We start from the raw sequence: 27,792 nt of genomic DNA, 5'->3' as shown, positions 1-27,792 counted from the left end.
CTTATACAGAGGTAAAACACATCCTAGCTTCTAAACTATTTTACATGGATGTTTTGATAAGGCATCACGTGTAACTAGCTACAAAACTATTATATATACTTTGTATCGTATCGGGGGGAATAAGTTTTTTAAACGTTTTGTACTTTGACAGTGTTCCAATCTGTTTGCTTGCTCTTTCAATATGCTATTTGTATTGTATGCGATTATATTTACCTATATCGGTAAGCGTGTTTTTTCCACTTTGTTGTCAAATTCTAAAATATGTATTTTCTTGATGTCTTCGTTCATGTTGTAACTTTTTAAGTTTGTCGCTATTTGTTTTAACTTTTAATTTTTTACAAAGCTTGCTGTAATGCACACTTACATTTATTTAATAGTTCTCGGTAGGTCTATGAAGGATAATGTATGTTAAGTTCTGATAAATGTACGTAATCACATGACGATAGATTATTCCTAAAGGAATCATGACAATATTTCTATTTTACTTGAAACGCAAAAACGCAAGCTTCGATTCGGCCACTAAAGTAAAATATCAATTTATAGTAAGTTTATGTACGATGGTTGTGCAACTCTATTATAAAAGTCATTAAGGGAGAAATAATTACTATTGTTTTTTTTTTCAAACTAGACCGTTAAAAAGAAAAAAACGATTGTTTTGCCCATGATCATATACAGTACCCGTAATTCTTAAATGATATTCTTTTCACCTCTCTAAGTAACAAATGTTAAGGTTTTAGGAAATCAGACAACCATTTAAGTTAATTAACCGATTTTAAATGATGCGCGCATAGGCCTGGTTTCCGGAAGTATATGCCTGAATAGCCCGTTTGAACACTGGTCCGCATGGAGCGCGTGCGAGGTCTCGTGCGGGGGAGGTTTCCGGCTACGCTACTGCTACCATGATGGGACGCACGAGACGGACCGCTGCAACGTGATATGCTACAATGACGCTGACTTCTATCAGGGCCAGTGTCACTGCAGGCGGGGGACTACCGCTCCATGCTGTGAGGGTACGTTATCACTTGCAAAGGAGGGGATGGGGCAACATACGGGTTATCGCGATAGGGACTTATACTCGTAGGATCTGGGTTCGAGCCTCGATGAATCACATTAAAATAACGCGCACTTAATTTCAATTTATGTGTGAAAATAATAGTCCCGCCGAATTTAAATTTTGTTTTAGTAAATGTTAATCTTGCACTGCGTTTCATGTGTCTGATTTAACATATTTGTATGTAACCGATCGTCCGCGGTTGCACTTACACACGTTGTTTTCAAGCTTAATTGTTCTGCACTCTTTTTAACCGCTTCAATTAAATTGTTCACTTAAATGAGCATAAAGTGCTTATATTGAGTTTTTAATAACGCATGTTGATCTTCGCCCATCGCCCGTGCTTGTGTTCATGTTTCCGTCACTTTCGATATGTTCTGCCAAACCTCATTGAAGTTGGAAAACATATGAATATCAAAATGAATATTCTGATTATAGTCTGCATTCATCTGTTTTAGATATATTGGAGTGCAGCAGTAACCCGTGCCAAAACGGAGGCACATGCAACGAGCACGTGAATTACTACACGTGCACATGCCCCGTTGGAACCACTGGGGACCACTGTCAAGGTAGATACGTATGCACCTGACGTTTGTTAAATCTTAGGTCTAAATACAACAATTAGTACGTATATGTTAATTCAAAATTTGGAATTTAAACACAACTGTCAAATTAGTGAACAATAAACAATGAAACGCTCCCTGAAGGACTTGGAATTTGCGTGTTTAAGGAATCGTGGGCTGTTGTAAGGACTTATATTTTTTCAAATTAATAATTATTTATAATTTTGTGTATCTATTTAATTGTAATGTTATTCATAGTAAATATTTCGAATGAGACTTTGGAGAAATAAACCAATTTTAAAAATCTTTGTGCATTAATATGTCTTTTTTTATACCATAATCCGGTTTTGGCATTTCATTATATGTAAATAAATTCCTAACTTTTGAAAATTAGATTTAACAGTTTGGTACAACGCCATTTAAGCATCTTAATCAATGCAATAAGTATGTTCATCGTGTCTTAATAGAATCGTATACATCTTAATATACGTTTTATCATTTATTGTATTTTAAAGGGGCCTTTTCACGTTTTGGTAAATTGACAAAATAAAAAAAAATGTTTCAGAATCGCAAATCTTTGTTGTGGTTATGATAATTGTGAGTAAACAGTAGTACTTAACATTTACCATGCTCTAAAATATCCATTATATGCATCTTTTCACGATTTAAAAGCCTGACAAGTATAATGCTTTGCAACGCGAAACGATTGAGTTAATTTGGAGAGTTCTGTTGTTGTCGTTATATTTTCTGATACTACGAGGATTGCTTATATAAAGTATCAAATACACCACTTATCGTATGAACACGGATGGCCGAGTGGTCTTAGCGATAGACTTTTACTCCGAGGGTCAGTGTTTCGAACCCAGTTTAGAGTCACTTTTGTATTTTAATCTTGTTTTTTTTTTGCTGGAGCCTTGTTTAAATCCAATGCTTACACTTATCAATATATAGCATTTCATGAAAAACTTCAATACATGCTAAAATCTGTGAAAAGGTCCCTTTAACGCACAAACGGTGTATCAATTGCCACCATTTGGATATCGCTTTAACTGGTTCCACGTGCTTAAATCGTAAACGTGCTATGAATAAAAATGGATAAGAATTCATATAAGTTGTTAGAAATGTGTTTTCTTATTCATTAGTGCATGCCTGTAATAAAAATGTCACGCTTAAAGTATCTTTATAACGCATACTGTTTTAACCAACATTGCATCTGCAGACATCCTCGACTGCGCATCGTTTCCGTGTAAGAATGGAGGCGTATGTATCGAGCACGTTAATTTCTACACGTGCTTGTGCCCGCCCGGAACTACAGGACACGACTGCGACGGTACGCAAAACTATGCCTTACATTTTGCGTGATGAATATAATTTTTGTATTGTGTTTGTTACTTAAGGATGTATGTTTTACAATAAATAGAGTCGCCGAGTTCATATTACCATTGACTTGCGTTGCTAACATTAACGGTTAATTTTTACATTGTTTGACTAATGTGTTTATTTGTTTTAACGATTATGGCCACGTGTTCACTGTTGGTCATTTATTACAGATTATTATCGTTTATGTTATAATATAACTAATCATTAGCACTTCATTAATATATTTGCACGAAAGTTTTTTTGCCCGGCCGTGATTTCAAGAATACCACATGGGTTGTTAATTTTAGATATTCTCGAGTGCGCGAGTACCCCGTGTCTGAACAATGGCACGTGTCTCGAGCACATCAACTACTACAGGTGTCAGTGCGTGCCTGGCACCACGGGAGTCAACTGCGTGGGTACGAAACGTGACGCGATGGGGCCTCAGCTGCATTTCCTTTTGAAAATACAAAACATATTAAATTTAATGTGTTTTTGCAAAATGATGGATCCTTTGTGCGTTTATTAACTTTTATGATTTAAAAATTTAGTAAAACAAAATTGTAATTGCATTTAGATAAATTTAAATAGTTATTTATTACGTTTAGATCAACCTTGAGGGCAAGTATAATATTGAATTGAAATTTCCATGGCACAAGTGATGTATCCAATTTAGTTGAATCGGAGCATTAATCGCATATAAAAAGATGTAATATCCAAATATTATTGTGGGGTTATATACGGACCATTGAATTGAAACATATCAACGACAAGAAAAGCATTTTAAGCAGCTTTTTCGTTGTTTTTCATTAACGAGTACACGAATATATCTCGATTACTGCGTTGTTTGCAGATATCCCGGAGTGTGCGAGCAGCCCCTGTCAGAACGGGGGAACGTGTGTAGAGATGATTAACCAGTACCACTGCACGTGCCCGCCAACGCATACAGGGCCAAATTGCGAGAAAGGTGCAATCATAATATGTATTAATACTGTTGCACTTTAAGGGAATTAAGTTCATTATAGCTTCATATAGGACAACGGTCGCCGTGTGTGAATCTTATTATTTTATAAATACTTTCAGATCTGTTTTCGCTGCACGACAGCACATGTCGCACAGGCAGCTCATGCTACGTGGTGTTCCCCGTTAAGGACACGTGGCAAGGAGCACGTGACTTTTGCCAGGCTCGCGGAGGACACCTCATGGTTCCGAACGATTTGACGGAAGGGATCTTTATGGAGACTTTTCTAGAATCCATGCGATGTAAGAAACGTCCGCTTGCTATTTACTAGTGGTGGCCTGTGTGATGTTTGAATGAATCAATGTATCTGTGTTGGTTAAGTGAATTATTTGCTTTGTGTTGATAAAGCAAATCGTCTGCTTCGCGTTGTTGTACGAAATCTTCTGCTATGAAATGATTAAGTTAATCGCTTGGTCTTGTTTTGATTTAGTGAATCACCTGCTCTGTGTTGTTTTGGTGAATAGTCTGTTATGTGTTGATTAAGTCATTTGTGTGGCTTGTATATATTTGGCGAAGTGTATTGAATCGCTTGCTGTGTGTTGAGTAATCGAATCGCTTGCATTGTGTTTATATAGTGTATTGTCTTCTTTTTGATATTTTATTTAATCGACTTCTCTTCGTTGATTTAAACACTATTTATTATTACGATAATTTGGACATGGCATATGCATAACATTCATGCAATAATGGATATGATTCTTTATGAAAACCTACAGGAATTCTTTTCCATAGATATTTGTAGTATTTTCAAAATTTAAGCACTCCGACCATTAAAAATAAAGTTTATAGCAAGCGATAATACGTATATAAAGATATATCAAAAGGTATAGTACGAGAATCTTAATTGTATCTATCAAGTATCTTAAGAGGTAGAGCGGAAATTGAGGAATACTGACTGGGACGATAAATACAAGTAACGGAAAAAGGACTATCGACAACAATGAATATGGTAGGTTGTTGCCGGTTTTTTAATATGATGAACGTTTTAACTAGACGCCATTTAGCACATGAGTTGTGTTTTGCTTATGTTTAAGGTATTCTCGTCCAAATGTAAGACGACAAGAGATATATCATTACAGATTCATTCGCAGAAGTTCGTAGCGCTGACAATGTAGAATTGAGATTGAAATTCTATCTAGCACAACGAAACAACGAATCCTTAATGCTTACGTCTGTATGGTCCACCATCTCCGCAATGTGCTATACTCTGGCAGTTGCTCTTTCATGTGTACATACACGGCATAATTGATAAGAGTAACTCGGACGGTACAAGCCTGTTTTCATGGTTGAAATTCCATCTTTAGTCATAAGCCGCACATAATCTAAACCATGATCTTTATATGTTTAACATAATTCTTAGAAAAACGAACCAATTTTATTCTCCTGGCAACGTAATAAACCAATACGCCAAACACTTTATCCGGATAATGTACCACTAAAGACAGTCGAACAGCAAAAACAAATTGGCTTTATTGTGTCCAATGACTCCCGATGGTCTACACACATATCTTTTGCTACAAACAAAGCCTGTCAACGTTTCGGCTTGTTGAGGTCTCAACAAGAAGGCAGAAACACAGACATATTGTCTTTTACAAAACAAAACACAGCTTACGCCCTGAATAATTCTTACATCTCATTCCACTTCACCCACAAACCACTACAACCTCAGGCGAGAAGTGATTCACATCAATATGCATGTCTTCCAGCAGCTGTACAAGAGTAGAATGCAATTTTACAGACTTGCAACAAGTGTTCTTGTTCTTCACTTGTAAAGCCTATCTTTGCAAACATATTACACAATCGTCTGAATTATTCAATATTGGTTCGAAAGGTGTTAAAATCGTTCAGAAAGATTGCGCACTGAGTGCATTTCGCATAGCAACGACCATTTCGGAAAATCAGTCTTAGACAGTAATATTTGCTTATGTGGAGGAACGGAAACTTCCCTATGTTGTGTTAGTGAATTGCTTTTTGTGTGATTAAGTGGTCTGCTTTGTGTTGATTAAGTGAATGGTCTGCTTTGTGTTGATTAAGTGAATGGTTTTCTTTTTGTTGATAAAGTGAATGGTCTGCTTTGTGTTCATAAGGTGAATGGTATGCTTTATGTTGATTAGGCATATGGTCTGCTTTGTTTTGATTTAGTGAATGGTCTGCTTTGGTTTGATAAGGTGAATGGTCTGCTTTGTGTTAATTAAGTGAATGGTCTGCTTTTTGTTGATAAAGTGAATGGTCTGCTTTGTGATGATTAAGTAAATGGTCTGCTTTGTGTTGATTAAGTGAATGGTCTGATTTGTGTTGATTAAGTGAATGGTCTGCTTTGTGTTGATACGGTGATTGGTCTACTTTGTGTTGATTAAGTGAATGGTCTGCTTTGTGTTGTTAAGGTGAATTGTCTGCTTTGTGTTGATTTAGTGAATGGTCTGCTTTGTGTTGATTAAGTGAATGGTTTTCTTTTTGTTGATAAAGTGAATGGTCTGCTTTGTGTTCATAAAGGTGAATGGTATGCTTTATGTTGATTAGGCATATGGTCTGCTTTGTTTTGATTTAGTGAATGGTCTGCTTTGGTTTGATAATGTGAATGGTCTGCTTTGTGTTGATTAAGTGAATGGTCTGCTTTTTGTTGATAAAGTGAATGGTCTGCTTTGTGATGATTAAGTGAATAGTCTGCTTTGTGTTGATTAAGTGAATGGTCTGATTTGTGTTGATTAAGTGAATGGTCTGCTTTGTGTTGATGCGGTGGATGGTCTACTTTGTGTTGATTTAGTGAATGGTCTGTTTTGTGTTGATTTAGTGAATGGTCTGCTTTGTGCTGAGTTAGTGAATGGTCTGCTCTGTGTTGATAAGGTTAATAATCTGTTTTGTGTTGATAAGGTGAATAATCTGCTTTTTGCTGCTAAGGTGAATGGTTTGCTGTGTTTTTTGATAAGATGAATGGTCTGTTTTGTGTTGATTTAGTGAATGATCTGCTTTGTGTTGATTGAGTGAATGGTCTGCTTTGTGCTGATTAAGTGAAAAGTCTGCTTTGTGCCGATTGATTGAATGGTCTGCTTTGTGTTGAATAAGTGCATGGTCTGCTTTGTGTTGATTTAGTGAATAGTCTGCTTTGTGTTGATTTAGTGAATAGTCTGCTTTGTGTTGATTAAGTGAATAGTCTGCTTTGTGTTGATTTAGTGAATAGTCTGCTTTGTGTTGATTTAGTGAATGGCCTACTTTGTGCTGATTGAGTGAATAGTCTGCTTTGTGTTGATTTAGTGAATGGTCTGCTTTGCGTTGATTTAGTGAATAATCTGCTTTGTGCTGATTAAGTGAAAAGTCTGCTTTGTGTTGATAAAGTGAAAAGTCTGCTTTGTGTTGATTTAGTGAATAATCTGCTTTATGCTGATTAAGTGAAAAGTCTGCTTGTGTTGATAAAGTGAATGGTCTGCTTTGCGTTGATTGAGTGAATGGTCTGCTTTGTGCTGATTAAGTGAATGGTCTGCTTTGTGTTGATAGGGTGAATGGTCTGCTTTGTGTTGATAAGGTGAATGGTGTGCTTTGTGCTGATAAAGTGAATGGTCTGCTTTGTGCTGATAAAGTGCATGGTCTGCTTTGTGTTGATAAGGTGAATGGTCTGCTTTGTGTTGATAAGGTGTATGGTCTGCTTTGTGTTGATAAGGTGAATGGTCTGCTTTGTGCTGATAAAGTGCATGGTCTGCTTTGTGCTGATAAAGTGCATGGTCTGCTTTGTGTTGATAAGGTGAATGGTCTGCTTTGTGCTGATTGAGTGAATGGTCTGCTTTGTGCTGATTGAGTGAATGGTCTGCTTTGTGCTGATTAAGTGAATAGTCTGCTTTGTGCTGATTGAGTGAATAGTCTGCTTTGTGTTGATAAGGCGAATGGTTTGCTTTGTGCTGATTGAGTGAATGGTCTGCTTTGTGTTTATAAGGCGAATGGTTTGCTTTGTGCTGATTGAGTGAATAGTCTGCTTTGTGTTTATAAGGCGAATGGTTTGCTTTGTGCTGATTGAGTGAATGGTCTGCTTTGTGCTGATTGAGTGAATGGTCTGCTTTGTGCTGATTGAGTGAATAGTCTGCTTTGTGCTGATTGAGTGAATAGTCTGCTTTGTGCTGATTGAGTGAATGGTCTGCTTTGTGCTGATTGAGTGAATAGTCTGCTTTGTGCTGATTGAGTGAATGGTCTGCTTTGTGTTGATTGAGTGAATGGTCTGCTTTGTGCTGATTGAGTGAATGGTCTGCTTTGTGCTGATTGAGTGAATGGTCTGCTTTGTGCTGATTGAGTGAATAGTCTGCTTTGTGCTGATTGAGTGAATAGTCTGCTTTGTGTTGATTGAGTGAATGGTCTGCTTTGTGCTGATTGAGTGAATAGTCTGCTTTGTGTTGATTTAGTGAATAGTCTGCTTTGTGCTGATTAAGTGAATAGTCTGCTTTGTGTTGATTGAGTGAATAGTCTGCTTTGTGCTGATTGAGTGAATAGTCTGCTTTGTGCTGATTTAACGCAAACAAAAGGACAAATCTGTGTTGTAAGTTGATAAACTCGTATTTGTTTATTGTACTAATGCGGATTATGTTCGATAGCTGGGGTATTTCGATATTTACTCTTGTAAAAATCGGCAATGAACGTTCGGTCAGACGAGAACCTAGCACTTCTACGAGTTCGAGAATTGTTTTATTGTAGTTAATGTTGGCAAGTAGCTGTTCGTGGTCATTTTTCGTCACGAGGCAACCTTTTCCAACAAAATGGTACATAGTTTACGAAAATCGACCGCCATTTAAGCACTTAATGGCTTAAAAATGTTGATGTAGGTGATTTTCCTGTGTCAAGAGATATATGTATATCATATTAGAATTTTTTTTGGTAAAATGATGAAAAATGTTGTTTTATCACATATTGATAGTGTTGAAGTGACTTGGCCACGCGCCCAACACCTGTGGCTGCTACTAATGACAATTTGTACCCTAACACCGGTTGACTTGAAAATGCGTTGTAAAATATTGAATTGTGATTCGTCAACTTGTATTCTGTACAATTGTATAGTGTACACTTGTTAAATGCTGACTTGTAGCAGATTACTAAAACCGATCGTACAACTTAGAAAATATTCAACATGCTAATGTAGTTTGTCATCAACTTACTTTCTGATGGACCTATTATCTTTGATTTATTATTATGACTACAATATTAGGTATAGGAAGATGTAGACTTTATATATGCAATATCTTCATTTTCAGATCTGTTTGTTTTAAACATGTAAACATTTTGTAGAATCGGAACATTTTACACTTTACAATTGTACAAAACAGATATTAAAATGTTGCATTTTAAAAATTCTCTGTTAAACAAATGAGCTGAATATTCAACAAGAGCAACATTTCTGGTGATGAATAATATTGGCGGTCTTTCCCTTCCATATTACATGCTTTCCGAAGTGTTATTTTGTGATAAATGAATATGAAACGATCGGAAAACGGAATAAGAACAACAAAAGCGTATATAGTCGAGTTCAAGATTGATGTTACGCGCACCTTCACATTTAGCACTCCGCCCACTGATTGGCAAAAGGTGTTGTTATTCGTATACGCGCGTAAGGTAAAGGTTTACATAGTAAATATTCACAGTTATTCAAAACATTCAATTGCATTTTACTTAATGATGCCTTAAAGGTTTTTATTCACTGTCTGTCAAAATTAGAATTTTTGAACGTTTCTTACTGATTCAAAAAGTAAATGAACAATGACATGTACATCCGCGAGCGAAATAACACAAATGACGGATACTCATACCGGAAATACATTTTCATTTACGAATTAGCATCGTTAGAAATTAATAAAATTAGAAAGCGTTACAAACGCGAAACGATTTAATAGCGCAGAGAGTTTTGTTGTTATTGTTATATTGTGTAACCATACGTGGTTTGCTTGGATAAAATGCATTACACTTGTTAGCTGCATGGATAGCCGAGTTGTTTCGGCGCTAGACATTTACTTCAATGGTCAGTGGTTCGAGCCTACATGGTGATTTGTTTTCTATAATTTTTTAATTGTTTTTTACTATAGATTTTTAGTTCCAATGTTTACATTTATCAATTTACAGCATTTAATGACAAACTTCAAAACATGCCAAAATATGTTAACGCATCCCTTTAAAAACACATTTGTATTTTTAAAAAAAGTACTTTGAACAATTACATTTCTGTTATTAAATGTGTTTCACTGAAAAAATCGAGGTTTTAAACACAATTTGCGTGCTCGGTATTCATCTGTTTTCACAAATATATCGGTTGATAACACATCTTTGCGCCGATAATGTAAAACAAAAAAAACGTGTTTCATAATAAATGTAGGTTCAATACTAACACAAATAAAGATGAAAACAAACGACAAATACATCGATCCCATGCACTCAACATAAAATAATGTACTTGTTATTAAAATAGGTCAAGAAAAAACTACCGATACTTATCCAACACCAACTAGAATTATTTTCTTGATTTCTTACAAATTTCTTCAAATTCTTATGGATATGCACAAGCAACATGCCTTTTAAAACTTAAAATTACAACCAAAGCATTTACCTTGAAAACGCTCTACAAAACACATGCGTTTTATACTGGAAAAGGTCAGTTGAATGTATCAGTCTAAAAAGTTGACACGACTCATTTAACGGATGTTAAATAATGTTTTGTTTCCTCTTCCTTTACCGATCATTGACCGCTAATATCCCGTTTAAAACAATGTTGTGACAAAAGTATCGATATCGTGTTTCGAGTTTTATTGGATGAAACTCAGTACGAACCGCTCAGTCAAATAATGGCCCTATTCCACTTCGAAAACAAGCCCACGATTCGCTACGATTTATCACATTTATTGAATCGGGAAGACTCGTGACAGTCTACGATTCAGTTACGACACTTGTACGATTGAGTTACGACGAATCGTGGGGTTCGATTGAAGTCTTGCGAATAGGGTCGCGACTTCACTACGATGTGTAAGAATCCACTGCGACTGTACTACGAACGATGCAGATCGGTCACGACTAATTTAGCTAGGACCTCATCGAATGCACCCATGAATTAGGCGCCAATATCTATAGATATTGATCTAAATCGCGAGAATCTTAGCGGGCTCGCAACTCACTCGGGGTGAACTCGTGAGAGTCTTGATCTAAATCGCGAGAATCTTAGCGGGCTCGCAACTCAATCGGGGTGACCTCGTGAGAGTCTTGACAAAGTCGTAGCTGATTCGTAGACAGATCACGTGATCACCGAATTCCCGATTGAGTCACGAATTACCTACGATTCCATTACGACGCCAAAGAACGCACTACGACGCTGTTACGTGTCAACTGCGATTAAATTCAGTTTTGGAGGTCCTGGCCAAATTTTAAACACGTTTAAAATCTGGCCACGATTTTTCGGGAGCTCACGAGTTGCAGGAATCACTTACGACCGGCCCGCGCCTAGCTACGAATGAGTTAGGATCTTCGCCGATTGAGCTACGAATGTCCCCGACCTCAAAATATCGGAAATCGGGACAAATCATGGGGAATCGGGTCGTAGTGGAATACCCCAATTAAGGCAATTAAACAAGTTGCAATTTGTTTTGATTCCTCAGTATTGTATTTTGTTTTATGTATCATGTAACAATCAAGATAAATATATTAAAGAAGATGGGTCTATGTAGAGTAAGTTGGACGTTATTCAAATAAGGAAAAAGGAGCATTACCGTATGTGCCGTCTTTGTATTTCCACCTTGTGTGTTTGTTTTTCCATTTTACTCTTTAAAACGGTAGACTTACCCATTTGTATACATGCGAATTCCCTAGATATGAGAAGAAAGCATCCAATAAGATAATTCAACATTGTATAATTTCAATATTTCGTTGTGCCTCCCATTCCAGCGCGCTACAGCGAAGCGCTGTTCTGGATTGGCGGCACAAAGACCGGAAGCAGTCCTGAGCGTTGGCAGACAGGAAGAAGTAGCACGTCTAGGTCAGTGCGGTCACTATAAAACTCGTCTTTTAATCTATCTTTAAACTTTTAATCTTTGGTGGCCAATTTTAGCAATTCTGTATGTGGCAATATCGTTTCGGCGAATGTTTTCGTATTTAAAAGCACTTCATTTGCTTAACGCTTATTATGCATATTATATATGTATAATGGACACTTATAGTTCTAAGTAATTTGTTTAAAAAATCCGTGTCTTTTAAATTAAGCCTTTTTTTATTGAATTTCATTAACAACATTTCAATTCAATATGACATGGACTATTCTATTTAAATTGCAATTATAAAAATGTAAACATGATTTGCATCATCTACTTTATGTGTATGCTTTAAGACTGTGTATATATTTTAAATATTCCTGTATATTAAATTTACATTAAATCAGATGGCCTGATGGCAACGGCCCGGTTGCATTAGGGACGGAGTGTGTTGCCATGGACGGACGCTACAACTTTCAGTGGCAGATTTTCCCATGTGACAGACCGACATTCTTTATATGCGAGGAACAGTATGTTGAAATCATAATTTTTATATGAGCTTTAATAATAGATATCATATTATTAAGTCTCTGTTTAGTATTCGCCATATTTTTATCATAGGCTTCACATTTTTAATCATTTGATCGAAAACATAAAATTACTCTTGTTATAGCACCTTTATGGAATCGAATATATACAAAATAATAAAAGATAACGGTTTCAACTCTTAATAGATAATTAAAATAGTTCGTGTATATTTTATGTGAATTAAATTAAACATATTTTTGGGTTAATAGTAACACACACATAAAATGTTATGTATCAAAATTTTCACATGTCAGAAAGTAGTATTTTTTCTTCTTGTATCCTTACACGTGTAACGATGATTCAAATTTTCTTTCTTTTCAGAACTATATATGTTATTGGCTAAACGTCCTCGAAGATGCTTTATACTTTGCACGTTCATTTTGTTTTAATAAAAAGGTTTTATAGAAATGTAAGTGGTATTGTTGTTTTCAATCATAAATAATAAGATGGGTGAGGAGTAATTTAAAAAAAATCTCTTTTGCAATTAACAAAGCTATTACTAAAGGAGAGGAAAGGGGAGAAAAGGGGAGAAAATGACGCTCAGACGAACGAGAGAAATACAAATGAGGTTTGACTGCAAAGAGGTAGTGACTAAAGAAGGTTGTATTAATAAAGAAATCTCAATTGTTTTTAAGAAAACAGAGAACTTAAAATATGATACAGTGCAGTTAATGTCAGGGGATAAGGGAGAGTATATCAACAGATACAGCAAATGACATTGAGCTGAAATAAAAAAAAAAAAATAAGGATATAGTGCTGAAATGGTTATAAATTAAGAAGAAAACACCAATAAAAAGCAAATGACCTTACTATTAATCAAGAGAATTAGAAGAAGGCCATGGTGTTGAAAATGATAGTGAATATGGCAGTGTATTGCAAAATATTAAGAACAGGACCTCGAGAAGTATCAAGCATGAAGATCAATTTAAAGAAACTAGTAAGTTAATAACTATAAATGAGGATAGAAAATACATACAGAGGTCGCAAATAAGATACGGCATATCAAGCGAGAGAGCGATAAAAGCACTGATGTGTTGGAGTTATACGCACGTAACTACATTGTATGTACTGTGTTACTTGCGTGACTGCTCGTATCCCCGCGTTCCATAATAGGCGGCCATTATCTTAAGAACAGGAACTTAATGCATATGTAGTCTGTAATCTAAGGAGATGACTCGGACGAGATAAAAGAGCATTTACGTTTAACAACAAAGGGAATAATGTCAGTTAAAACAAAACTAGATCTTTTATTTGTACTGTATATATCAGGTAAGCTTGACAATTCTAAAGATGTTTTTATTCAATACTTTTCAGTTGTGTAATGCAAACTCCTTCTAGGGTGGAATTAGAATTACATAAAAAGAGCTAAGTAACGACATGATAAGGATAACTAAAAGGCGATAAATCAATCAAATTCAAATTATATGAAGGGAAACTGGAGGATTATAATCATCAGTGGATCTCAAGTATTAAAGGGATCTTTTCACGGTTTGGTAAATTGACAAAATTGAAAAAAGTTGTTTCAGATTCGCAAATTTTCGTTTTAGTTATGATATTTGTGAAGAAACAGTATTACTGAACATTTACCATAGTCCAATATAGCCATTATATGTATCTTTTGACGATTTGAAAACCTAAAAATTATAACGCGTTGCAACGCGAAACGATTGAATATTGGAGAGTTCTGTTGTTGTCGTTTAAATTTACAAAACTACGAAGATTGCTTATATAAGGTATAAAATACTTAAATTGTGTATACCCGGCGGAATAGCCGAGAGGGCTAGTGCGATTTTACTTCAGACTAATTCCGGGACTCCGGGGGTCACTGGTTCGAGCCACTGGTTCGAGCCAGCTACTTTTTTTTCCTTTTTTTTTGATATTTTATTATTGATTTTTTACTGGAGCTTTTAAGATCCAATGTTTATTATCAATATAAAGCATTTAATTACAAACTTCAAAAATATGCTAAAATCTGTGAAAAGGCCCCATTAAAGCATTTTATAAGAGGGAATTAACCAATTTCCACGTTACAAATTACACAGCAGCAGTCATATTTTATTATAATGTTGCTAGTCAACGATATTCATCATAAAATCAGACATGTATCATTAAATTCATATATTTCTGTTTAAAGATTATTTATTTTTCCGAAATTAGACATTCCGCGATTTATTATCATTATTATTTTTATACTGTAATTTTGACTTAAATGTAGGTTTATATCCACATGATTTTTGTATTGAGCAATCATTTAGTACAACTTGTTAAATGCTTATTTTTTTAGTCGAAAATATAATTCCGTATAATCCTTTTAAAGTGATATTATGGGCATCTAACAGTTTATAGGGTTCTATCGCAACCGTTGTTTATTTTTTGGTGTTTTCGCTTCATTTACACTTACATATTTGTCAATGCAGCATCAACATACTAAAACAATATCCCGGAAAGAGAAAAATAATGCATTTGAATATCAACCGTACTTTCGTTTGACAACTGATCATGCATGTACGATATGAACATAAATTTAGTTTTAGTGCAGATTCATTCATACGACACAAAAACACAATTTTGTTTTACGGATCATTTCGGCTTAGAGGACTAGGTGAGTCACGTAAAAATATCGAATATAAAATATATTTTTATAAACAACTGGTTGCAAGTTCAGTTGCAGATAATCAGTCAGTAACCACATTTTAACTAACTCTTTTGACCTGTTAATTCTTTTCAGCTCAATTCAACAGTGAAAAATGCCCATAATATCACTTTAATATAACTCTTTAAATGGTTCGTGTGTCGCGTTTAACCGTTTAGGCATCACCAATGCGTCGATTTGTACGAACAACCAGGCCATATTTTTCCAATGGAGCGCCTGGTCCGAGTGCACCGGAAGTGAGCACAGTCGCCTCTGCTACGCTGATCAATCGTACGAGACGGCTATCTGTGGGAGCCCCACCACAACCGTTACTATGACCACTGCCCGGACAACAACGTTAATGACGCGGTCGTCCTTTACTACCGTTCCCCATTTCGGTAAATCCATTAGATTTCTATTTTATCTTGTTCTCCCACAGCGTACTAAAGTCATAACAGCACAATCAATTAAATATTTTGGACATATCCCTTTTCAGGAAACTTGCAACATAATTGTCATTACAGTGTGTGCGTGAACAATTGAACGTTATGTAATTTATGATAGGAAAATACATTTAAAAAAAAAAATAATGAAAATAAAAAACCGCAAAATTTCTTTTTGAAAATTACCGGTATGTATGCAAGGATTTTACTTACAGTATATCCCATCTAACTCAACTTTTGAAAGGGTTCGATTTATGTCCGGGGCGGAGAATTTTCATTGTTATTATAATTAAAACTAACAGTATCATATTTTTAAAAAGCACGAAACGTAGATTTGTGAAATTCAGCTGGCATAGCTTAAAGTGTTTACGTCAATCTTAGAGTGTTTATTTCCCTTGTACTTAAAAACATAATATAAAAGTGATCAATGTCTACCTCATCTGAACTATTTGATAGGGTAGGTGAAGTTTGTCTTTCGATGTACTTATTAAAAGAGTTATTGGATTTCGATGACGTTTACGTGGTTTTGTCTGTATTTCGAATGGAAAATTGTAGAATTCTTAGAACATGTTTATACTTTTGAGAACTCAAGGCTTATGGGGTCCTTTCAGGCAAACCGGAAGCAGCCATCTGCACAGAAAACCAGGCCATCTTCTTTCAGTGGGAAGCATGGGGTCCATGCGCGGGTGGCACGCGCAGTAGACACTGCTACGCAGACGACAAATACGAGCACGAGACGTGTGGGGGTGCAATCACTTCCGTTGTGACAACAGCTAGCCACGTAACATACACAAATACTGATCTGAGTGAGATTCATTCAACATCCTCTCCAACAGGTAGATATATACATAGGAAAAAAATGTGTTGACTTCAAAGTTTATTAAATGAGATTGGTTATACATACAATTATTATGATAATTGTGATGGTGGTGTCAGTGATAGTGTTGTTGATGGTTGTGATTAAGATAATGAAAATAATGAAGGCGGCCACGATGAGTATTATCCTAATCATGGTCGCCATAATTATTTTTATCAGAGTAAACTAACTATGCGCGTTCATATCAACGTCTAAGATTTCTAAGACTCCGTTTCTTCTGACAGACACCCGTAACTGTGCGGATCTCCCGTGCGAGAACGGTGGACATTGCACACAGCTCCCAGTGGGACACCACTGCGCATGCCCTGGGGACTACACCGGAGATAATTGTGAGAAATGTACGAGCGTTCTATTTATGGTGCATGGTAAATGTCGGTACATATAGAATATTTGTAAGCTTTCGTGGTATTACCGATAACAATTGGTATTAGTAAGTTAAGAAAATAAATGTGTTTCCACGTGATGGTTTGCAAGTGTAAATGTGTTAATTTGCTAATTTTATTTAGACAATATTTTAAGGTATTACCAAGAAAACAAACACATTTTCATTTTACTTAATGCTTTTGATTAACCTTTTAATAAAAGTTGCCTTAATGAAGTTGTATCCCCGTACTATTTTTCAGTGATGTGCTCTGTAGTAATTTGGTGAAGAACTCAAAAGTCCAGCGCCATGTTTGTTTTCAATAAATATTTAAAACTGTGCATTTCAAACGCCCTTTGTTTAGGTTCTACTTGCCCTTCCAGAAGGCACAACGACAATGACCGTCGTGTACAAAAGCCATTAAAGTTTCGGTCACACACAATTGATTCGCATAAGTCAAGTATAATATCCTACAAATGCAATGTCGAAGAGATGCACGGTGGAATTTTTTTATAGGGATTACTCATTGCGATAACGTTTCATTTCGAATGTCAACGTTATGGATTTGGGAAAGTTACATTGACAACTAAATAACGGAAAATTGAATGCTGAGCACAGAGTCGGATTAAAAATACACTGGATTTGTCTAGTAGTCACATTGATCCAAGACGACCAAGGTTATTAATCGTTGAGACATTTTATGATTACGGAACACCGTTAGTGCTATCGTGGTTACACACTAAAATACAGTGGGCGACAATGCAATAGTGCGATAGTAGTATGGCGACAATGCGATAATACGATGGCGACAATGTCATAGTACGATGGCGACAACGCGATAGTACGATGACGACAATGCGACAGTGCGACAAAACGATGGCGACAGTTCGATCGTACGATGGCGACAATGTTATAGTCATGTAGTACTGTCGCCATCGTATCATCGCATTGTCGCCATCGTTATAACGCGTTATCGTACTGTCGTGATCGTATTATCGCCATCGTACAACGCACTGTCGCCATCGTATTATCGCATTGTCGCCATCGTACTATCGCACTATCGCATTGTCGCCATCGTACTATCGCACTGTCGCCGCCGTATTGACGCACTGTCGCTATCGTAACTATTTTCGCATTGTCGCCATAGTACTATTGCACTGTCGCCATCGTATTGTCGCACTGTCATCATCGTATTTTCGCATTGTCGCCATCGTACTATCGCGTTATCGTACTGTCGGCATCGTATTATCGCATTGTCGTCTTCGTACTATCGCACTGTCGCCATCGTATTGTCGCACTGTTGTCATCGTACTATTGCACTATCGAGTTGTCGCCCTCTGGATTTTAATGGGTAACCACGATGGCCCTAACGATATTCCGTATATGATTGTAACATTTTCCTATTCAATTATGTGTGTTTATATATATATATTTGTGACATTGACATATATTTATATCATTAACACAAATGTATAATTACTTATTTTTTATACGCCCGTTTTTAAAAACGGGACGTATTATAGTTTCACCCTTGGCGGGCGGCGGGCGGCGGGCGGTGGGCGGCGTCCACAGCAGTGTCAGCTCTCTAATTCAAATAGTTTTCATCCGATCTTCACCAAACTTGGTCAGAAGTTGTGTCTAAACAATATCTAGGTCAAGTTCGAATATGGGTCATGCCGGGTCAAAACCTAGGTCACGGTGTCATTTAGTGCATTTCAAGGATTAAGCATGGGCTCTCTAATTGTAGTAGTTTTCCCGTTCTTCACCAAATTTGGTCAGAAGTTGTGTTTAGATGATATGTAGGTCAAGATTAAATATGGGTCATGCCGTTTCAAAACTAGGTCAAGAGGTCACTTAGTGCATTTCAAGCATTTAGCATGGTGTCCGCTCTCTAATTGAAGTAGTTTTCATCAGATCTTCACCTAATTTGGTCAGAAGTTGTGTCTAGATGATATGTAGGTCAAGTTCGAATATGGGTCATGCCGGGTCAAAAACGAGGGTCACGAGGTCACATAGTGCATTTCAAGCATTTAGCATGGTGTCCGCTCTCTAATTGAAATAGTTTTCATCTGATCTGCACCAAATTTAGTCAGATGTTACATCTAAATGATATCTAGGTCAAGTTCAAATATGGGTCATGCCGGGTAAATAACTAAGTCTCGAGGTCACTTAGTGCATTTCAAGCATTGAGCATGGTGTCTTAAACCTTCGAACGGGCGTATCTTGTGACAGATTGGCACTCTTGTTATTATTTTTTTATGAATAGTGGCCTTATAATTATGCATTAGACTATTTCCAAAAAAGTGAAATAAAAAGTAGTCCTTAGCAAATAAAATGAGAAAGACGTGCATTAATTGCCTGAAAATAAGCATCACTTACAATTAAACCAAAATGTCGACAACCGATTTGGTTATCTCAGTTGGTACAGCGCCGGGCTTAACATTTAAGGATTCGGAAATCCTGTTTTGACTCCTGCCCCGGATATATCACTTATGTGGGGAATAATATTGGGTCAACCGACAGCCAACAAATGACTGAAATGTGTTGAAAGTGTCTAATAATCCAAAGGAAAGGAAACTAAATAGCAAGCCAACAAGCAAAACGTGTAATAAAATCGTATGTGAATACATTTTGAAATGCTTGACAATAACATGTTATGCTCTTTTGTGATGAATATCATACGTACAATTTCTTTTATACCTAATGATAAAATATGACATTTCTGCAGTGAAATAACAGCAGTGAAAATAAACAAATTGTTATTTTCACTGGTGAAAATAACAAATTTTCGGAACTACTTTTTCTATTTTTAGATTATCATATCAAGATTTACTTCCCTTGTTTGACCCACTTAACAAGTACTTGCTTGTTAAAATCGACATTCCACCCAATCTAACATATTTTCTTTTTATTGTATGCTTTTTTCACCGTTTATTTACAATGTAAAAGAGTTTAACCGGAGAATTTCGCTGGTATAACAAACACTTATGACGTCATTTTGTGTATTGAAATGTATTGAGGCACGCCACGGGAGAAAGGGTAACTTTTCAAAGAAAGGGAAACAGCTGTTACTTTTTTTCTTGAAAAAGGGGCATAAAAGAAAATTTGTTCATGTCAGTGTAAGATCGTTTGTTATTTCACTCGTGATCATAGAAAAATAATGTGTTCTATGATCACTCGTAAAATAACAAACGATCTTACACTGATACGAACAAATATACTCTATATATTCCATTTTTAGATTTATTTCCCCGCTTTGACAACACGTGTCGCACGAATTCCTCGTGCTACGCTGTATTTAGCGAGGCGATTATGTGGCGAGATGCACAGAATTCTGCGCGGCGAGGCTTGGGCACCTGGCCGTCCTGAATGATCTCTCCGAGGCGCTGCACATTGAAACGTTCGTGGAGTCCATGAGAAGTAATCATGGAGATTGTAAATTAACACCTTATACTCGCTAATCTCTCTATCGCTAGAAACAACTTAAGTAATGTTTAATAACCTTATAGACATGGAAAATAGGAAACACCAATACATCCTTAGACTTCAGAATATTATAAACTATTTTAACCAACAAAACGCAGTCCTCACTTTGAAAATGTACATAATATCGATACTGCTTTTGGCATCAAATAAATGCCGTACAGACAGAATTACGTGAAAAGAGGTGGTTCATGCCAAGATTGATATTAAAAAAATTAAGTCTTAGCCTTACGGCTTAAAATGGTTTGGTGAATTCGGGCCCAGATCTTGAGCATAGTCAACATTTCATATGCAAAAGTTTATAGATTCACTCTAAACTCTTACTTGTTGTTTATAAAAGTAGAACACGTTTTTTTAAACGACCGTTGATTTTTTTTAACGAGAAGACATAAAGTGCTGTCGAAAAAAAAACATTGGATATAAGCTGCTGTGCGTTGTATTTGTAGTTCTACTTTTATCAAAACGTGTTCTTGCCCTCATTCCACTTCACACCTACGTTTTACTATAGCCCATTCAACTTAAAATAAACTTTGTAATCAACTTCGAACAAACGTAGTCTTAATTAGACTCCGGTCCTCTTCAAACAAACGTCCGCCAGTTTTATTAACTTTTTCATTGCAGGCAGGTATTCAGAGCTTGTGTTTTGGTTGGGGGGTACGGTGACCACATTCCGGTACAGTAGAATGGCTAAAGGGAGAACCTAGCAGTGTTACACGGTATACATAATGTATTATTATTTATTTTATTGAATTAAGTTGATCAATACAAACAATATGCCGTTCGCGACTATTAGTTTGTAATGTTGACTTTGTTTGTACTTATCTTTCATAAAGTTTGGAGACAAATGTCTCGTTGGTTCCCGTATAAACTAAATTCTTTATTATGAAGACTAAAATCATAAAGAACTAGTTTTAACCGTGTATTGAATTTGGAAGTGTTTGATTGGTTATATTAATTATAAGTATATGTTCGTAAGGATATGAGCATGCCACTCATGAACCAAGATGTAACATTTGCACGAACTGGGCCTTGTGGTAAAATGTCACGCGTTATGCCTAGCATTTTGCAGATGCAAGCCAATCAAGTATGTAGTTAAGGCTACGGTTGATGATGACGCAATTTCCGCTATCACTTCAGGTGGCTGGACGGTCTAAGTCCTTCCATGTCCAGCCCGGAGTGTCTTGCTCTGGACGGCAACATTGGCTTCCGATGGAGACCCATGCCTTGTGAAAAAACGACTTAATTTTATATGCGAGGAAAGGTACGCAACCGTGTTGTTAACAGAACAGAACAGAACAGAATAGTTTTATTTTTGACTTAAGCATGTGAAGCTCATCGTCATTAACATACATATAAATAACAGCATGCGTTGAAGTACACACAAAAACACACATCATTTTAAAGAATAAATAATCTAAATAAACACGAAATAAACATATTTCGTGAACATATTTCGTGAGAATGTTACATGGATGGGTTTAATACACAGTGGTCACACAATGTTATGCATATATATATATATTTCTGACCTTATTTTTCGTAAAAAATGTATTTCTATTTAACACTACATATATATGACATTTTCTCTTATTTTAAAGCATGTTAAACAATACATGGCTAGCTTTCTTAATACAGTTTTGTTTGAGCTATTAAGTAGTTTAATAAACGTGAACATATTTGGTCGGATTCTATAATATTTCGGAATAAATGCATTCCTAACATCATTATAATAAAGACATTTAAGAACAAAGTGAAATTCATTCTCATTGTTATTTAGGTTACATAATATACATTTGCGTTGATCTCTGTCAATATTCTGGTGTCTGCCCGTTTCTATGAATAATTTGTGAGAGGACAAACGTAATTTTGCAATAATGTTCCGATGCTTTTGTTGTCAACAATATCAAGATACGATGATCTTTCAAAAACCGGTTTGAGTTCCTTATATAAGATCATTGAGCTACACGACGTCGCACTGACATCCCAGTTGTTAATATACTGGTCTCGTAATCTGTTTTTGAATAACGGGATAAAGTGATCATTGTTAACAGATTCGGGGAATAGCCATACATCGGTGAAACCGGTTTGGTTAAGAATGTCCCGTATTTTCGATGACCAATTGTTAGCATTATTTTTACGTTCAATTTCTAATCTTTGTAAAAAAACAACTTATTTAAGAATACAATTTCCCTGTTTCACAGTATGTAAATTCAAAAAATATTTAACCATCCTGACATATCTGTCGATATGCAAGGGAAATCGACCAGCTTCGGCATATAGCGATAGTGAATTTGTTGACATTTTACGTTCAATAGTCTTTTACAGAATTTACGGTGAACGCGTTCAATATTTTCCGCTTTGATGGATCCCCTAACTTCGCACTTATAGTTTAAAATGGATGATACATATGCGTCAAATATATTAAACATGATATTTATGGGTACGTCCATATATTGTGTTAGGTTGAACAAAGACTGCATTACTTTTAATGCTTTGCCATATAGTGTATTTGTTGCGGGCACAAACGATCCGCCACTTGACATCACAATTCCAAGGTAATTAAAATTGTTCACAATTTCTAGTTCTTGACCTTTATAAGTCCATTTGAATGCTTTACTGATTGAACCCCCTTTTCGGAATACCATGACCTTTGTTTTTTCAATGTTAACTGTTAAATTCCATTTATCGCAATAGGTTTCTAAATTGTATAATGACTCTTGAAGACCGTCTTGTGTTTCAGAAAATAAGACCGCGTCGTCTGCGAATAATAAGAGATAGATAGATATTTGTTCTAATGTCATGCCGGCGTTTATTCCATTCTGCAGACTTAATTCGATGTCATTAATAAAGAGTGAAAACAATACGGGCGAGGTTATCTCCCCCTGAAATAGACCAACGTTACTATTGAATATATCTGACAGTGAACCCATGTGTTTAACCTGTAATTGACTTCATTGTACATGGATCGAATAAGGGTCAAGAGTTTACCGTCGATGCCCATATTAATCATTTTACTCCATAATTGACCGCGATTGATGACGTCATATGCTTTCCGGTAGTCAATATAACAACAAAATAGTTTTTCTTTATTCTGCAACTGTCTTTCTATGAGGGCATTAAGAATAAAGATTGCATCTACTGTGCTACAGTTTGGTTTAAAGCCGAATTGCGCATCCGTTAAAAGTTTGGCAAAACAACTAATTAACGTAATTCCCCGATAGTTATTTGGGTCTGTAATGTCGCCACGTTCATGTATTGGTATGATAACTCCGGACGCCCAGCTGCGTGGAAGACACTTTTTATTCATTATGTAATTAAATAATATTTCTAAAGGCTTTGAAATCACATGTATTGTTTCAGTAAAATATTCATACATTATATTGTCCTGCGCATGCGCTTTATTGTGTTTCAATCGTTTTGTTGCCTTTATTATTTCTTCTATCGATATGGGATTATCTAATTCGGGGTACGACGGGTGTGTGTTTTGCCAATTGTCAAATTCATTTAAGAAAGTTTCGGCGTCAAAAGAATTTAGATTTACACTGCTTTCGTCGGCTAATTTACTGAAATAATCACTAAATTCGCTTAACGATATCGTGTCTGAGATTTGTGATGAAGGTTTTCGCTTGAACAGTTTCCAAAATTCACGAGGTGATTTCCGTCTCATATTATTCATTCGCTTGCTTTGGTCACTGTTATATTTTAATTTCGTTTTCCTACATGCATACTTGTAATCCTTCTTCATAGAAATCATTTGTTCTCGCGTACGTTCATTTTTATTTAGATTGTACTCGTTTAAGGCTCTTGTTAGCTGAGATTGTTTGTTTTTACACTCTTCATTAAACCATTTTTGTTTATTTTTATCAGAATATAAAAATCGGTTATTTTCAGGTTTTATAATGCGCTTAAAATATTTCCCCCCCCCCCTTTAAATTTAAATATTTTGAGAATTCTCCCACTAAAATATCAGGGTCAGCGTTTGAATCAATTTGCGATAATAAAGTTTATTCCAGATTCTGTACATCGCACGATACATCACGCACAAAATCGCATTTGTTCTCTGGTTTCCATTTAAAATAAACAATCGGATTAACATTCGCTACAGATTGGCAACACCAGTACATTGAAATGCAAGGCTACGGTATTAAGTGGCAACACCAGTACATTGAGATGCAAGGCTGCGGTATTAAGGGCTGTGCCTTCGTTAACGTCTATTTATACGATATAATTTTACTTGCATGGGCTTTATGGTTGTGACTATACGGCTAAAGAGATGCAAGGCTGCGGTATTAAGGGCTGTGCCTTCGTTAACGTCTATTTATACGATATAATTTTACTTGAATGGGCTTTATGGTTGTGACAATACGGCCAAAGAAGATAAAAAAGGAGCAGATAACGTCCCACCACTTCATAGATATCTAGTATCCATATTGTAGTCACATGATTCTGACAATCAAGCCTAAGAGTTACGTCATAAATCTGTCCGCGACGTGTTCATATCTCTTGATCGTATTAATTCATTATAGTCGATATGTAAAAAAGCTTTCGCGTAGAAAGAAATAATGTTGCAAGGTCGCGATTTAAAGTGTTGAACTGAGAAGAATACCATTTCACTGTAACTTATTTATTATCTAATAACGATTCATAGGTTGGACACTTACTTTTCTACTACAAATATACCACGAGTTTTTGTTATTCATTTCAGACAACTGTACCACGTCGGCCTACTCGGATGATAATATGGAGCCTCTACAAAAACTTGATAGAAAGATGTCTTGTCCATGTGTGCAAATAAAAAGAAACTACAAATACTAACTAAGAGACTATTCACTGCTTTGTCAAGTGAATTTGAGTTTGCACTGCGGTTAAATTCATTGTCTTGCGTATTAAGTTCCATTGTGAACTAAAGCTCTGTCAGTGAAAACTGCCCACATATACCGCTTAGACTCAGTCATAGATCCACACTGTATTTTAAAGTTTGATAGCAAAGTATTACCACATGGAAGCATTGTGTAACTATAAAAGAGCTGCGTTCTGAGAAAACTGGGCTTAGCACAGGCTAATCAGGGACGACACTTAGCACAGGCTAATCAGGGACGACACTTAGCACAGGCTAAACAGGGACGACACTATCCGCTTTTATGACAGTTCTCGTTTAAATGAAGTCTCTTCTTAGCAATAATCCAATTTAGGCGTAAAGTGTCGTCCCTGATTAGCCTGTGCGGACTGCACAGGCTAATCTGGGACGACCATTTATGCACAAGCATTAAGCCAATTTTTTAGAACGCGACACAAAATGATACTTTTTCGTTTAACTAGTTTGACCTAATAGCACCAAACTGAAAATCGGCGAAAAAATTGCTTTTTATCGGAAGAAGTTTCTTTTTTGTAAAAGGTACTAATTGATAGCAATTGATTGTTAATTTAACTAACCAAAGGAGATAATTCAATTCGATATTCACTTACCCTTTTTGTTCCATTTAAATATTTCCATGTTAACAATAGTAATAAGGAATAAAGGGACAATGCTTTTTTTTTGCTTTTGAATTATTGAAGTTAAATCATAGTTTGACGCAAGCATTGCCATTACGCATCTGTGTAAAGTTGTAGATTTCGCTGTTTCTTTTAGCAATCGTTAAAAGTGACAGCTCGAAACCAGCACTGGGTTACAGTTATGTACAGATTAAATTTTTGCTAAACAATTGTTTATTGATTTATTATAAAAATATTAACAATAACTTAACTGATCGAAGCAAAACATATTCGAAAATAACCTTATCCGATTAAAAAGGTTATGATTTTAGGCAATACGTATTTTACTGGTTACGTGTAAAAAATTGTAACGACTTGAATACAACAGTTTAAAATGATGTCATACCGCATGCCTGACATAAGATCAAACATATTAGGTATAAAAAATGGCGACATAATATTTTTAGCGAAGAAAATCATATAATGCGAAAATATTGAAAACATTTCTTCGCAAAGTAATGACGCCCGTACGGAAGGGAATGTCCGCCAGTCCATTCATGTTGCTTTTAAAAAGGGACTGTCAACCGCGATTGACGAAAAAAGAATAGTTCTAAAATACCGTGTGTTTTTTTACAATTATTAGTTTATATTGATTAAAATATCACGACTGGTATATTAAATTACTTGAAAAAAGTTGTTCAGTTTTCATATTTTCCGTATATTCGGTAATAAATTTTACTGGGTATGTCTACCAGGTAACTACCAGTTAACTATATATCATGCAATTAGATTGATCATCATCGTCACGTGGTAAACCGGCCAGGAATGCAAATTGTGCATGCGTAGTGAATTGTATATATTTTATATATAAAATGATCAATCTACTTACGTTGTTTATAGTGTGTATATCGTTATGTCATTTATTTTCGCAATGTACTTTCGATTTCACATCGCGAACTTTTATTACCGAATATACTGAAAATATGAACTTTTTTCAAGTAATGTGAACTTTTTTTGTCAATCGCGGTTGACAGTCCCTTTAATGACAATTGCATATTGCTTAATGCCAATGCATATTGCTTAATGCCAATGCATATTGCTTAACGACAACTCCATGTTGACATATTACAATGGAATTTTGGTATATGACAAATGCTTTTTGTATTGTGATATTCGTCACCAACATACTGTTTGTACATTCCGTCTTTACATTAGTAATTACACTAGCAATTACTCTAGTTATTACACTAGCGATTCAACAAGACGAAAGCAATATGCCCTAAACATGTTGCAAGGCATGACGACACATGAAGTTAATCAAATGCGCCATGGCAATATGTAATTCATATAAAGCGCAGAATCAGAACTATCGGGACAATAAAACTCCATTTTTTTTTACTTATAAACCACGAACTTTTTGGGTCGAAAAAGCCCTGTCTCTGCGAGTACGTAAAACGCCAAAAGCAGGCTAGTTGCGTGTGCCCAAGCAAATCGATGCATGGTTAAAACGTTTGATTGTCAGCACTTTTGTACTTCCATCTTTGCGTTTCAGTCACACAGAACGTTAATTATTAACACAGCTGCGCACTTTGGAATCGTCAATGGATATTTTGTTGACTTTATGCAGTTAAATAATTTCTAAGATTTGCACGTCATTTTCATTTTTCATAAATTTTAGAAATCATGTTAAGGGGCTTGTTCATGGATTGTCGTAGTTAAGAAAAATCTCACTTAATACGTTTTCAAACCAATCTATACTGTTTCCCCAGGATTGGAACCCGGGTCCTCTGGAAGCAAAGCAAGGGGGTTACCACCACTGCGCTATGTACGCTGTTATAAATTATTGCGAATAATAAACGCTATGTAAGTAGTACTCATATTTTACAAATTATCGAGGGAAAGCTTTATTATATTACCGATTTCGAGTGCCAAACTGTGAACAAGTCCATCTAACTGCTTAAAG

At 35.9% G+C, this 27,792-nt stretch overlaps 1 protein-coding gene across 3 annotated transcripts; it reads left to right on the top strand.

The window, feature by feature from the left end:
• Window positions 1–62: 62 nt before the first annotated feature.
• On the top strand, window positions 63–25,172 carry LOC127855494 (fibropellin-1-like). 3 transcript variants are annotated; one of them, XM_052391149.1, is made up of 17 exons: window positions 63–221; window positions 792–1,010; window positions 1,510–1,620; window positions 2,834–2,944; window positions 3,282–3,392; window positions 3,827–3,940; window positions 4,057–4,236; window positions 11,891–11,981; window positions 12,381–12,503; window positions 12,883–13,830; window positions 15,373–15,591; window positions 16,248–16,472; window positions 16,738–16,842; window positions 20,116–20,294; window positions 20,979–21,073; window positions 21,495–21,618; window positions 25,063–25,172. In XM_052391149.1, exons 1-10 carry the CDS (start codon window positions 182–184, stop codon window positions 12,902–12,904), a joined length of 1,122 nt encoding a protein of 373 aa, XP_052247109.1. In that variant the 5' UTR covers window positions 63–181; the 3' UTR covers window positions 12,905–13,830; window positions 15,373–15,591; window positions 16,248–16,472; window positions 16,738–16,842; window positions 20,116–20,294; window positions 20,979–21,073; window positions 21,495–21,618; window positions 25,063–25,172. The 3 variants fall into 3 exon arrangements, with proteins under 3 accessions (XP_052247109.1, XP_052247101.1, XP_052247117.1); XM_052391141.1 differs by having other exon boundaries at window positions 16,738–16,851; XM_052391157.1 differs by lacking the exon at window positions 15,373–15,591 and having other exon boundaries at window positions 16,738–16,851.
• The last annotated feature ends 2,620 nt before the right edge of the window (window positions 25,173–27,792 follow it).

The sequence above is a fragment of the Dreissena polymorpha genome, chromosome 1 (genome assembly GCF_020536995.1).
Source record: "Dreissena polymorpha isolate Duluth1 chromosome 1, UMN_Dpol_1.0, whole genome shotgun sequence".
In the NCBI taxonomy this organism is placed as follows: Eukaryota; Metazoa; Mollusca; class Bivalvia; order Myida; family Dreissenidae; genus Dreissena; species Dreissena polymorpha.
Note: the sequence above shows the minus strand (reverse complement) of the source record. Positions and strands in the feature narration are given on the sequence as shown.

Coding starts and splice junctions, on each gene's coding strand:
- LOC127855494 (XM_052391157.1), top strand. CDS start 182: ATGCTATTTGTATTGTATGCGATTATATTTACCTATATCG. Junction 222..791: donor GATTATATTTACCTATATCG/GTAAGCGTGTTT, acceptor ATGCGCGCATAG/GCCTGGTTTCCGGAAGTATA. Junction 3,941..4,056: donor AGGGCCAAATTGCGAGAAAG/GTGCAATCATAA, acceptor AAATACTTTCAG/ATCTGTTTTCGCTGCACGAC.